A 15,195-nucleotide genomic window follows, 5' to 3' on the forward strand; every position below is an offset into this window, starting at 1 on the left:
CAGACTGCTTCGCTGCTTGCATTTTTGGGACTTTCAGCATTATACTTCTTTGGTGATCATATGTAGCATATGCAGCAACCTTATTTACTTTTAAGATCGAAGTGACACTCCATTTGCTTCCTTCTTAACTAGATGCACGTGTCCATGTGAATGAAAGGCTCCTTAAGTAAAAACATCTAATTTTCCTTTAGGTCTGAGTTGTCCTTTAAAGGTCATATTGACTTCAATAAACTTTGGAACTGGGCATAAGAGAAGATAAACATGAGAGGTTTGTTTTTACATTGATTGTGCCATGGGAAAAAAACACGTGTGCTCACCATCAGCAAGTACAGTGATTTTTTCATTTGCACGCATAGGCCTGGAGATGGAGGTATCTACATATCCTGCCCTTTTATGCCTGAATATTACTTTTACAGGCACAGTGAAGGAAACATAAGGTAGCGCAAACACAAGATAGTGATGATGTCCACAGTGATGTTTAATACCTAATATTTAAGGGGTACTGTTAGGTCATACTGTAAAGCTAGACTGTATGTACACTTGTAATTACTTTTCTCATGAGTTCCTCTTGGTAAGTTCATAGCCCTGTTGTATCATGGTATTTGATCTTGCATCTGGGAAAGCAAATAGGTGTCTCTTCAGAGGCTGTAATGACATTTAACATCATCTCCCTGGAGATATTTCTAAGGAATATAATCTTGCTCAGTTAAAATTAATGAGCATCAAGTCACAGTGTTCTGAGCCTAGCTGCTTGTTTGCTGTCAGAGAGCTCAAACCTAGCCCTCGCTGCAGTGCTAAAATGCATTCTTGACCTGTCAAGGGACTGGGAACAATACTTATTGTTAGGAGGTGATGCAGTGACATCCTAATTGAACCCTCTTTTCAAACATTTAATAGTAAAAGTTCTTCTGTCATGCAAAGAGTGAAACATTTGCAGTTGTAGAATAGGACCAATTTCTGGTTCAATTTTCGCATATTCACATGCTATAAAACCCACAAGGAGTTGCACAATATTGATGGCCATTTCTGTCCTGGCTGTCTACTCTACTGGGTCTCTATGAAAAGAGTCTGGGAAGGGCACAGTGGGAGGTGTCTGCTGTTTATGCTCAAAGCCACCTTAGTCTTGCTAGGTCCACAATTCAGAGCGCTCAAATGAATTCTGATTCATCGCCAGCCAGAATGTGGGTGTTTATTAACACTGTTTTTCTCCATATATCTATATCTATCTATATAAATCTATAGATATTTAAGAGCACATAACTGTTAAATGAGGTGATATATATGAATCCATGCTCTAAATGTTCATGTTATAAAAGCTAAGGAATCGGACTCAAAACCTTGTAACACCGGTGTAATACTGATGTGTGTGTGTGTGTGTGTGTGTGTGTGTGTGTGTGTGTGTGTGTATGTATGTCTGTGTATGTATGTGTGTATATATATACATATGTATGTATGTGTATGCGTGTGTGTGTGTGTGCATATTGCCTCATTTAACAGCTATGTGCTGTGGACACACTAGAACCTAGTTGGCAATGTAGTTAACAAGCTTTTCCATCATTTTCTGTGCTTCATGGAAGCTGATACGGTGAAAGGATGGAGGCAAATTGCATGGATTTTATGAGGTCCTGTTTTTCCCCAGCATATTCAGGGTGGGAACCGTGTGTGCAAGAAGATAACTGTCATTCTTACTTGTAAGTACAAAAGCATCAACCGACCATTAACAATAATTAACATTTGATTCTAAAAATGTCTTTGACAGCACTACTAAGTCATTTCAGTCCAAGAAAATAATTTATTTAAGTAACTTTGCTGTGGGGTTATAATAAAGTAATTAATACGCTGGAACAGAATGTAGCGGCTCTTAGCAGTATGCAATTTATGGCAGCCATAAAAAATATAGTTAAAACATAAGCAACCCAAAGAGGTAGTGAAGGAACTTTACAAGAAACATTAGCTTTACCTTTAAAACGACAACGGAAAAGGAGTTGCATAGGGCCGGGGGGCCCTCAGTGGGATTAGTCATGCGATTCACTAATGTACTGGAATAGTACTGTTTGCTCGTATGAATTATGGTGAGCTCAGTGAGGACTCCTGATGGAGGAAGTGTTGCTGGTTTGTGCGAGGGGGTCTCCATCCTATCTTTCACGTGTTAAGCCAGGTGAAACAGGGCTTTGCGCATGTTGTATGAAAATTGCTACTTACTCTTCTGGTAAGAGGTATGGATCTAACACCGAGACTGGTGGAGTAGGGGATCCCATCTTGGTGAGAGCCATGATGTGTTCAAAGGTGATATCAGTCTGAGTGCCCATGTCGACCAGCTGAGACTCATGAGAAGAGCTGAAGATCTTGGTGCGTGGCGTTCTCCTCAGGACCTGTACCACGATGGGCTCCTTCGCCGTTTTGAAGGCTTCCACTGCCTGCTCGTGCGTTGCTTTGGATAAATCCTTTCCGTTCACCTGTTGAAAGAAGGAGAGGTAAAGAATCGGATCAAAACTACTGGAAATCAGAAGGCAAAAATTCCATGTGGCTTGTTTGCCCATTTATTTAGCATGCCGATGGCCTAAGTGAAAAGGCCACTTTCCATCCTCATGTCTATTTAATGTAAATAATTCATCCAATATAGATCACAAAAGCATAGAAACGGTGGCAGCAGGTCTTGTGCAAAACCCTGACACCCAGAAGCACCCTTCATTCTGCAACTTCCTTTACAGCTGCCTTCTCTCTCTGGTCCTGCTTCTCTAATGGTGACCATCTTTCCTTTCTTGCCTATGCTTTATCACTTAATTTCCCTCACCTTGTTGGCATCTCTATTTATTTAGTTTCATAAATGATAACTAAAAGTCTGGGTACAGGGTAAATGCAAAATGTTATGCCAGCTACTTGTTTACACCATTGGAGTTTGAACCCCCTCGCTTAGCAATCTCTATTTTCTTTTAATTTCAGTGGTAATCTTTTACTACGTTTCTCATTTGAATCGGTGCCTCATTTGCTGCTAGAAATCTCTCACCACTTCTCCAAGCAGAAAAAGATATCGATTCTCTTGTTATTTTTCCTAGTTCCTTTCAAAATCATTTAACCTTATTACTGAACTACGAGACTTTTGGGACGAGCCCTCTGAATAAGTAATTTGCCATTAGCACCTTGTAAATAACTTTACTGCTGAAACATTGTCATCATGTCCTAACGCTGCAATGAATGCTCAGCCACCACCATGGCAATGAAAAAGGAGACTGCACTGGGTCTTTTGTGCTTCTTCCTCTCCCTCATCCTAACCATCTCAGACCACACTCCTGGAATAAGTGTTGACCTTGTAGCCTTTTCTTACCTCCCATCCCAGTAACCTCCCCCTTTGTCTAAATAAATGTAAATATACAAGTATTTGCAAATGCAAGACAGATGTATACATGCTACTTATAAATTGAGTATAGATTACTGAAGCAGAGATTTAAACCTTAAGTGTTAGGCTACAGAGTCTCTCTTTAGTTTAACGAATATGTAATAACTTCATCTAAAGTGGACCACTTGCAGTAGGAGGTGTACTGAGAGAGAGGGTCAGCCTAGAATAGCTGATAACGTGGTGGTTGAGGCACTTTCTCTTGGGATGTAGGAGACAGATGTTCAGTCAGATAGAAGAGGAATGATTTGAACCCAGGACTCCCACGTCCAAGAGGAGGTCAACAAACCGCTGGGGGATTTGGCTGTTCTAGGATGGGAGTTCTCTTGGGTGTGAACCTTAAACATTTAAACTGGCTGAAAAGATGCAGTTCTATAGCATTTTCAACCAAATCCCTCCATTTTTTCCCCAACCCTAGCAGAGGTTCCACCTGAAATTAACCCATTTGATGGGCTTTTGCTGCTGGGAAAGAGTGTGTGGCTTTACAGTGCAATCTGCAGTAGGTTACTGCCAGTAGATCTGAAGGGTTTGTCCTTTACCTTTCACCCCAGTAGACAGTTACCATCGTAATGCCAATGAACAGGGGAAATATAAGAAGCTCTCCCAGGGAGAGCTGTGAATGTTAATAGTGTAGCAAAATAGCAATGCTTGAGCAAATGATGATTAATAAACCTACTCGGACCAACAAACAACTTTTCTGTGGACCCTCTGCAGGGTTACAGTGGCTTCTGCGGGGCCAGCTAGACCAAATACGAGTCAAAATCTGAAAGGAATTGTAGCCATTTGGTGACAGAATTAGCAAGAATGAAAACTGCAGCTCTACCAGTCCAGGACATATATATTTTTTTCAGTGGATGATGTTTTAAATTCCTGTACTTTCTCCAGCAGGAAATCTATACATTTGACAATGTTAGGAAATCCGCAAAACTGATGTATTGGTTAAGTGAGGGAGCAATCATCTTCTGCAATAAAGTATATACAATCTTTCTCCAGGCACCCACTGAAAGAGAGTGAATTTCTTTTAATGTACATCCACAAATTAATATAACAGACCTGCATACCCTAGCATTATCTGCTGCTGCTCCCACAGCGTTCAGGTAATTTTTGTTAATAGGCAGAAAGTGATACTAGCCTATGCAGCAGAGGTTAAGCTCCTGGAGAACACAATTTCAAACTCTATGTATATACAGCTAGGTTTCGATGTTCCTATTCAGGCTGAATAATACTCCATTGCACAAACAACCTCACTGGGACAAGTGGAGATTACTGAGAGAGTAAGGTGTTTTTCAGTGTGATGATAATACCTGAATTTTGCCTATAGCTGACAGACTGTCTATAGCAAGAAGCAATAAAGAGTACCTAAAAAAAAAAAAAAGAGGGTTAAATCCAGTGCCTAATCAATTTAAAAGGCTAAATTTCTTTTGAATTACCATGTGCACATAACACTCATTACACTGTCATCTTAAGCTCATCACAGGGAAGCTGGGAGAGGAGATGACACTAGTGTTTTGATCAGTCAGCTGAGAACGGGAGCTTTACTGCGATGTGTTTTGCATTACATTTACATTACACAAACAGTTGCACTAACTGCAAATGCTCAGAGTGATGCTACGCATGTAAAGTTTGGCCCGGTCAAATTAAATATCATTAACTCGCCCAATTGAGCAGATTACTTTAAAACAATTTGTACAGCTGTAAAATTAAGTCCAACATAATGTTTTCTGTGGAAACAGGAAATGCTGATTATGTGCCTGGTTTTAGTATTTGCTGTAAATTTAAATGCTGCAAATTTTACTGTGTAAGGTCTAAAATTGTGGGTGTGTTAAATCTGTGTACAACGAAGGCGAATAAGCAATCAAAATTTAAGAAAAAGTTATCTTGTGGCTGACATGGTTATAGAGCTGTGCTGAAATCCCCATAGGCACACTTTCAGATGATCCGTTTTCCACAAGTTAATTCCATAAACTTAGTAAAACGTTATGACTAATGCCAGTAAGATGAGTCATCCTGTGACCAATGTCTTTCCCAGTAACGTAGCTAATTCTTTTTTGTTAAACATATAGGGTGCTGACAGTCATGAACCCTGCCCTCCAACACCCCCCCAAGTGCTTTACTGGAAGAGGAAGCGCATTAGTTCAACCTGGATCCCCGGCATTTGTATAGATCGGGCACTTCAGCAGGGCTTTTTTTGTGCTTCGATCTAATGATTCAATTGGCTATTAGATACAAGTGCCAATAACCCTGCTGATGCACCCGATCTATATAGGTATTGGGTGAGCTGGGTCAAACTAACGCAGTGCCTCTTATGGGCATGGGATGTGCTTGGTGCAGGGGCACGCCAAACTGAAAGTAAAGCACCAGGTTTTTTTTCCATGTCTGTAAGCAGTCATATTCAAGTGGCCTGCATATTCATGACCAAGTGCATCAGAACATTTCAAGAAAGCATGGGATTGCTCTTCTTGCCTAAATCCTAACTCGTTGTGCTCTCACAATGACTTCCTATGGCACTAACTTCAATATCGCAAATGTTAATAACATCAGGTGAGGAACAGTAGATGACAACCTTAAAAAAGACAACTTTTTTTTTTACTCTAGTAGTACAGCAGAACACTAAAGTGAACATCTTACTAAGATTTCTATAGGCTGACAAGGTGCAGAAGTAGGATGCAAGAGAGGTTGCATCATAGACCAATCAGGCCAAGTACAGACAGTCAAAAAGCCGGAGGCTGAATCGATTCAGTCTTCGCAGATTAGTCTAAACTGCGTAGATTGAATTACTAAGCAAGTGAAATGCAAGTGAACCTTTGATTCCAGAAATGCAGCCGCATGCCTGCAGTGGCCCAGGCCAGAAGCTGCCTTCCTGCTCAGCTGGAGCAGACAGCTTGGGCCAAGGCTAGTCTGCCCACCCTACGGGGATGGGAAGGGGGGGTTGTGGGGGAGGTGCAAAGCATCTGTGGGCTGGGGATCATGGGGGCTGTGAGTTTAACTTGAATCTAGAGGGGATCTGGGACAAAAGTTCAAGAAACCAATTTAACCTAAATCAGTTAAGTCTGATGCTACATCAATCCAGGTTCATCTTCAATTGGTTTCAGCCATTTTGAAAGCAGTTTAAGTGCACTGAACTTCTGTTGTGTTACAGATTTGAACCAGTTTCTGATCACTTATATCAGTGTATGTGTAATTTCTGTCCCTAGCCTAAGAGATGAGACCCAATGCAGACATATTTAGAAGAAGAGCCAGCAAACACAGAGAAGACTTGTTGATGTAAAGCTTAAGCTTATTGCTAGAGGGAATTATTCCATATTCTGGCATCTATAACCTCCAGCTGCCAAGTTTCTCTACACAGCTGACTCCCAAGCCAGAATTAGACGAAAGAAAAAAGACCGACGTCAAAGCTTTCAGTGTTGACAGAGGAATTAAACACAGATCTTCCACTGAAGTTATGAGTACTGAATACCTAAATCACAGATCAGAGTGATTTTAAAATCTCACCCCAAATATTTCAGTGTAAGAACTGCCCAGTGCACAGTGGTTGGTTAGTGAATGAAGTACAATGGTTGTGTATCTTATGTATATATATATTTATGGTAGTGGTTTGCTATGTGACTAATGAATACAGTAGTAAAGGAAGAATTACATTTATTATGAGATTTTTATACACTGAATTAGTTTGCTGTAGAAATTTTCTTGGGAGTTTGGTTGTTGAGAACTGATAGATGCAGGAAAGATGACACTTAATGGCAACATATGGGTAATTTAAATGAGGCAGGTAGTAATTCTACCTGGTAACCACTCCACCGGTTCATGTGTCCATACTAATAAATACCCAATGGATATCTAATAGATTGGACAGCCAATAGGAGAAGGCCTCATTCTGAAACCTTGCTAAAGATTAAATGAGTATTTTTTGTGATTATTATGTGCATGTATTGTTCTCATTGTGCACATATTACACACATTTGTTAAATATGCCTCTCTTGCTAATTAGGAAAAAGAGTATGTTTTCACAATAGCTTTCTTGATGAGCTCACTCTTTTTGGAACTGTGGATAATATTCGGTTCTTAGCTGCTCTGGATTTACCTTGGTTAACTTCCTAAAAGTCCCTGGACTTAATTTCAGTATTATACTGGTGTTGCAGGGTTCTGAGTCCAATTCCTCACCTTTTGTAACGTGAATATTTAGAACGTGGATTCGTAGGGACAAAGTACAGAAATGGGCAACGTGCATTATCAAATTCCTAGAGTAGATATCCTTCCTTTAGGATATGTAGATAAGATCAATGAGAGTGTGTAACCCATTCATCAGTTTGTGTTATTTATCTCCCTCTATGCCCAACCTGAGCAGTAGGCGAGCTTTACTCTTAGGTTCAGAGCCTGGTTCTTTGCTTCAGTTATGGAAAATCAGAAGTTGCGAAGAGCTCAATTTCAATCCTTGGTGTTGGTCAAAATGGTAGCTAGGATGATCAGCTCCATACACTTCTTTTTGAAGAGCTGCATGAGTAGGAAAATGACTGATGATGCAGTACGTAGAGCTACTGCTGGTACCGGTTCTGGTAGGATGGGAGAGTGTTTGAAATGACTTGTAGTACTCAGCCTATGGAGACACTCATCCCTGTGTGTATATACAATTAATGCCTTCAAGGCATCTTCTTTCTTTCTTGTCTGTTACGTTAACCTGAAAGCTCTCTGTGTATTTACCCAGAGGATTACAGACAAATATGAAATAGATGGTCTGAGAATGCCTATATGATTTTCCTATTCTGTGAAATGTGATTATGTTGGTGACTGAGTAAATGTTCTGCATATATTGTGGCACAGTATAACATGGCCTAATCCTTTTTATTGTGGAATAAAGCTAAAGTCAAGGAAAATACAATTTAATATAGTTTAACTATATGAAACTAACCAGGAGCCACAGTTCTGAGAGATTTTAAGCAGAATTCTTTGTTGATTTTGATGGAGTGGCCTTATAAGTTGAAGGGATAATACTGACTATGTTTTAGAACATGCATTTGGAAAAAGTAGATGAAGTAGTCCCATTTTTAAATGCTCTTCATCTTAAGGGGCTGCCCAAGCATTGCAGTTGGACAGGCAGATTGGCATGCAGATGACTAAATTTGCTTCTGTACCTGAGTGCTGACTTATGAACTCAAGCGCAAGATTTCACAGTCTGGGCCAAATCCTTGGTCCAGCATCTGCACTACACCAGTGATGTGCAGGACTTCTACAAACCAGTGCAACCAACCATGCGAGCATTGTCCAGGGGTAAGGTTTTGCTGCTGCTACTTCTCATGTCTCTATACTACATTTAACCATTTTGTTACACGTTAATAACATTTTTGTGCTCATTTATTGTACTTTGCAAGGTGTTTTCATTGTACATGTGCCTTCAAGCCATCAGGTGTCGCATAGTTTGAGGTTTTGTGCCGCAGTCACAGGTGGTTGAACCAATGCTATAGACCCACTTCTTCATTAGTTCCTTGGAGCATCCAACTCCAGTATGTAAGTGGTTGAGACCACCACCTTTGCCATGGTTCGTTTGTCCCTGGTAGTAAGGACTCGGCTGCTAGAATGCCCATTTTTCCACTGTCGGGTATTTTCTTCAGTCTCTCGTTCCACATCTGTTGTTGTGTCTCCTTGGGTGTGGCATCGAGAGGTTGTGCACTGGTGAGGATGCTCCTGTGTGACTCCAGATGCTTGTGAAGCAGAAAGACAGTCTCTTAAGCATTAATCAGAGAGGATGCTATTTGTGTTCCTATACGCTAGTAAGCACAGGGTAGATGCACACCTTCATAGATTAACTAAATAAACTATATAGAGAGAGCACAAGCTTTTGTAAACACAAATTCACTTCAACAGATGCTGTAGTCATTTCTGGCTGGCTATATGTACCAGCTTCAGAAAGTACAAGCATTTTTCTAAATGTTCTCAAAGTTATGGCTCAGAAATCTTTAGTCAGGGTTTTCCAGAAAAACGAAAGGGCCTTTTTTGATGAAAGTTTGTTTTGATCATCCTATCCTGCTGGCCACTGCTCTTCTGATGTCAGGCAGAGCAATGCCAGCCAGCAGGTACACTGTTTTAGTTTGGTAGGCTTCAGACATCCTGCTCTTAAGAGTGGAATAAGGCCTGTGCACTGCTGATCTCCATTTAGTGACTTCAAAACTGTCTGCAGAGTGCTACAACTTTGGTCCCAGAGTTGGGCTGTCAGCAAACCACCCCAGGCTTTGGATAGTTACCTTAAGCTCCTATTTCCCAGTCCACAATCAAAGACTGCATCTTATAAATTTGCTACAATTTCTTGATAGTTGTCGTTACGCATGTCGCAGCTTCTGATTTTGTTTGTTAAACCTACTGAGGCCGTTTGGCATTTATCAAAATACGGCAAACAAACGGAGCCCGAGACTCTAAATATTCATCTCTTGTCTTATCTACTTGGCTGATTCAGTTCTGTGCGAGAGTTGAGAACAGAGCGGTGTCTTTTTGCACATGTATTATTTCCATCCTGTTTGTTTTTTCAGCTGGGGTAGGGTACTGAAAATCTTTATTTGCCAAGTTTTATTCAAAAACAAAGTTAGACACCCTTGAAGCAAAGGATTATAATGGAAGTGCTGATCCAGCCTCCACTATAGACGCTTATCTACATGGGAAAATCACACTGTGTTAGATCAGAGCTTATGGTAACTGGCACAATGCTAAACATAACTTACTGGAGAAAGTTGTGTATACTGTTGTATTCGCTACTGGAGCTCCTCAAGATTTGCTTTCTAGTAGGCTAATGTTAAAGGACACAGTATAATACGGAGATCCAGAATTACTCTTCTGTTTTCAAAATAGTCTTGAATTTTCTTTCTCATCTCATTATCAATGCAATGTCTCAAGATGGTACTTTTATTATTACTATTTATTGTTTGCCTCCCCATCCAGCTTAACAAGCCCTAATCATGTACAAAGACCACATTGTGCTGGGTATTAAACCCAGAGGAAGAAATGGTATTTGCTAAGTAACAAGTTTTCATTACATGAACTGAGTCCTTCACTGACTCCTTTAGAAAGAGCAGCAGGAACAGGATACTGTGAAATGATGACACCCGTACTCATAATGTTCCAGTCTGAACCCTATGGTGTCCTGCTACCCAAAACCAAAGTCAGCACATCAAGAATAGTTTCAGAAAGCTCATCACTATTTTTATGAATTACATTTTTAAAAATGCTTGTTCTTCAAGTAATGAAAATTCCCAGACTCAAGCCTGCAGATGGCTTGCTCAGCCATTTGTTTTCTTCTCTAAGAGGGGAGCAGATGTTGGTATTTTATTTCTGCAGTTCCTAGCACTGCAAGCAAAGATCATATAATGCTGAAGAGTAATGCATTTGTGCTGATAGCAATAGTTTACTTTGTTGGTTTCCATGTAAAAGCAGCTAACCTTGCGTCCTTCCTAAACTTCAGCAGATAACCGTGTATTATTTGCAAATATCTAATCTACATGGAAAGCTTGAGTCACAGTAGATAAACATCACTATTTTGAATTATTGCAAAGCTGGTAAATATACATTAGGCTACAGTTTAAGTAAAAAACATTTTTAAAACTCTCTTTAGTTTCTGCTTTGTAGCCACACGCTTTATCTCTGCTGCTTGTAAACTCTATGAAACAAAATTCTTACTTGTAGGTGAGAAATAACATTGGAAATAACATAGAAAAATGACCATGTATGCAAATACTTCAATAGGCTGCCAAAATCTACAACTATGCATAATTTCTTAAGAACCTTACTTGCCATGTGACAGAGACAATAGGATCTTTCATGGAAAAATGGATAAATCAGCTGGACTGCAACATACAATTGCTTGCTTTTGGAAATTTTCTTTCTAAATGGGTCCTGGAAATATACTGAATATGGAGGAAGCGACAATTAAACTGAAGTGGGGGAAAATAGGCCTTAATGAAATCCATGGTGGAGCCAGGCAAGATAAATAAGTACGTGACAGAGAGAAGAGCCGTTACGTGAAGATTGCTGCTAGGCTGCACAATAAACAAAGTATGTTGTAGGTTGCTTTCCTTTTTTTAATAGGAACCTTTTCAATAGTGTGTAAAGCAATAAGAAAGTTACAGTGCATGCTTCCCTGAGTTGCATGATAGTATAATATGAAGGGAAAGATGTAAAGCTACATTATGAAAGCAGCATGACATTTGTAAGCATAAAGGTACATCTGGTTGGAGGAATTCAGTGACTACCTCAAGTATTTAAAGAACAGTTGGGGTGGAAAAACAGCGGTACTTTGAGCCTGATCCAATACCCATTGAAATCAGTGAGAGAGTTATCATTGACTACAATGGGTCTTGGTTCAAACCCTGACTGAGTCAAATGTGATCACTAGAATAGGTGAAAAACAGGCCAAGATGTTATGAAAAAAAGCCATCGACATGCAGTAGGTACAGGCAGTATCTGACAATGGGAAGCCAAGGGAGAGATACAAAATGACATGATAGTCCATTAAGGTAAGACATGATGTATGTTCCTAATCAAGGAAAGGGAAGAGAGATGATACAATAAGATTAAAAAAAAAGAGGGGCTCAGAAAAAAGATCCAAACGGAAAGCCCCTCCAAGCAAGTGGGCAGAAATGATGCATTTAAATGTCATCTCAGTAACGCGGCTTTCGTCCTCTTTCTTCCCGAGAAACAAAAAATGAAAAGAGGAAATAGAAATGAATAAAAAGATCAGGGAAAGGATGACGGTACTGGATTATAAGCTGGGAACGCGGACAAACATTTTTGAAGCTGTAGTGTAGCGTACTGAGCATCAGGCGAAATTCCTAGGTAGGGGACACAACTGAAGCTGATGTCATATGACAATATATGAAGATGCTGATGGTAATAGTTACCTGAATAGAGCTAGACAGAAATAAGGAGGTTACAGTGTGGGCCTGGGGGGCCCAGCTAGCTTCTGGAACCAGTTTTCAGCCCCTTTTACCTCTTGGCTTGGAAAACTGGATAGTTATTGGCTAGTCATCTCTTAAGATTTATGTGAGGGGCAAGGATTTTTTACATTGTAGATTTGCCATTGTAAGCAGTAGATTTTAATATTTTCCAAGTTATGGTAGCGAGCGATGTAGCCGTGATGGTCTAGGAAGTGTGTGAGAGGCAAGAATTCTTGAACGTGTGGATTCAACATTTCAAATCTGGTGTATATATATTTCAGAGGGGATAATGGTTTCTTCAGGAATGTATGAACATTAGAAGATGAGAAAAAGAGTCTGAAAGAAAGACGGAAAATTGGGGAAGAAGCTGATAATTTTAATAACTGGTAAAGAGTTCGCAATGCACAGGATGGAATTTCCATTATCTTCTTGTGGCGTTGCAGGTATAGTAAAGACTTGGACCTGTAAAGGTTTCTCCACTTGATGGGTAGGTACACTGTTTGGCATCCTTTCGGTTGGAGCAAAAAGTTGGAATTTCCTTCTTACAAACTCTGCCGAAGTGAAATTTAGCTTGGAAGAGCAGACTTCCGCACTTACAATTTCTCCCTGTACCCACACAATATTTCACCTTGATGATTTTTTTTTCTGCCGAGTGCTTGAGTCCTGCAATACTTCCAGAGCAAAATTAACTTAGTAAGTTACCCATACAGATCTAGTGAAGACAGGTGTAATATTTTTAGCTCCAGCTTTCACCAGCTGAGGATCTGGACTCTAACTTTTCTGAAAGTCTATGTGTGTTGACATCTTCTCTCAGGTTAATATTCAAGTTCATACTTCTGGGAGATTTTTATTTTTAATTGTAAAATACAATATTGTAATACAACTTAAACACTCAATTTATCAGTAATCTGTGCTTAATAAGGTACTGGGATAAATGTCATAGTTTAGACTTCCTGGCCAGGGAAAGAGGGGGATAAATAGGTGCTATTTGGTTGGCAGCAGGTATTTGGATTACATACTTTGGGTGCATTAAAGGCATCTCTCCTTTACATAGATGGAAGTTATTCCTTAAAGCTTTACCACACTCAGCTTTACAGCTCTTGTAGTCTTTTCTCTGCCTTACCTCTTATCTGGCACCTGGGGAAAATCCAATGCCTTTCCTCCCTTCCTCCATGAAGGAGGAGAATTTGCACAAATGGAGTTTTAACACAAGATGTTTTAAGTGACACCTGCTTATATGACTAGCAATGCGCCAGATACATATCCACATGGGTCATATCCCCGTATCTGAGAGCTCATAGAGGAGAGAGTGTAAAGAGGTAAAATAATAAGCTGTGACAGGAAAACGTGGCGAGGCACTCTCATCAGGAAGTTCTAGAGTGTATAGACTATATGTGTAGACCGTCCAAATAATTGAAACTGGAGTAGCATCGAGGAGGTGCTGCTGGACTTTAGTGAGTACTTAAAAGACCGAGGAACAATCCACATTTCTGAAAATAGTTTCTTGATTAGTATTTTAAACTCTTTTAAACTTTATTTTGCCTATAAAAATATGATGTACTTTACTTGGCTGCAATGTTCAATTTTGGCTATATGCACTAGAAAAAAAACAACTCTAAAGGGCAAATGAAAACATTCTGTATAGCCTTGGCTACAGTAAAGTGTATAATGTATTGAAAGAAAGTAGTAACTTTCCCAGCTGTCTGTCAGATTATGTTGGTTTACATTGGTTTAATGTCATGAATAGTAAACATTTGTATGCATTATATGGCTTGTTGGTTGTTCTATAGTTCAAAAATGTCACAGAGGAAAACTTTTTTTTTTTTTTTGCTTAAGAATGAGGAAGAAGCTTTTCTTTGTAGAAAACCATGCAAAGCCTTGGGAAATGCTCTACAAAAATGCTACTTCTGTTAGACTACAGATGTCTGCGCCCCATTTGGAACCCTCTTTATGGTCTGATACACTTCTTTAGCAAGCTCTTAAGAAGTCTGCATTTTAAGAAAAAAGCAGCACAACTTTATAAAGTTTTTTTTTTTTTAATAGAAACTGGAACAGCTAAAAAGCCCATTTTCTAACCCTCCTTTTCCTTAGGAATTGGAAAAAGAAGGTTCAAAATATAGGTTAATTCTTCTTGCAGCTCCATCTAATCCGCCTTTTATTTCATTAGTATGGACAGTCTTTCTCTCTCTCTCTTTCTTTAAAAAACCCCCAGAATTGTATTGTTTAGTAATAGACTGTTTCCATGTGTGTGCATTTCCCTTCTTCCTCACAAACCATTCATAACACCAAAGTTAAGATTGAAGGAAAATTCCTCCCTTAAGAAGACAGAAAATATTTTGTTCTCTAAAATATTTAACTTCCAAAAGGAAAATCTAGGGAGAAAAAAAGCCTTGAAATAAAGCAAGTTTGTACTCTGTTAACACTCAGATGTGTTAATTAGGAACAGGGTAGCATAATTACTGTATAGAACATATTGGAAGTTATCCTTTTTCATCAGGATCCTGGGGCCTGCCACCAGTGCAATGTAGCTCAAAGTGAAATCAAAGGGAGTTTTATCACTGACTTTGGCTTTCATACAAGCTGAGTTAGGTCACTGCTAAGTGCTTCTGAAAGTCCCACCTTTCTGGATACCGACAGTTGGCTCTCAGGTTTTTCCTTGAATGTTGTGTTTATTGGGTTTAGCAATTTTTTTTTTTAAATGCCTGGGAACAAAAATATTTTAATTCTTTCTAACAGAGTTAAAAGAGCAATCTTTTGAGTATCTGCTTCACTAAGCTATCTGGTCCATAGGTACAGGTACATTTCCAGGCCCTTTTCTTTAACGAACCTTTCTGCCACTTTAATGAGCATAACATTGGGGGAAGCAATCCATGATCTTTGAGTGAA

At 39.5% G+C, this 15,195-nt stretch overlaps 1 protein-coding gene across 2 annotated transcripts in view; it reads right to left on the reverse strand.

The window, feature by feature from the left end:
- The window catches only part of PDZRN3 (PDZ domain containing ring finger 3), a 187,536-nt gene that overhangs the window by 18,632 nt on the left and 153,709 nt on the right, over positions 1–15,195 (reverse strand). For both annotated transcript variants that reach the window (XM_059715827.1, XM_019499648.2), the window contains one exon: positions 2,203–2,456. In XM_059715827.1, the coding sequence (XP_059571810.1) occupies positions 2,203–2,456 (254 nt within the window). The remainder of the gene's footprint in view (positions 1–2,202; positions 2,457–15,195) is intronic.

The sequence above is a fragment of the Alligator mississippiensis genome, chromosome 12 (assembly GCF_030867095.1).
Source record: "Alligator mississippiensis isolate rAllMis1 chromosome 12, rAllMis1, whole genome shotgun sequence".
Classification (NCBI taxonomy): Eukaryota; Metazoa; Chordata; order Crocodylia; family Alligatoridae; genus Alligator; species Alligator mississippiensis.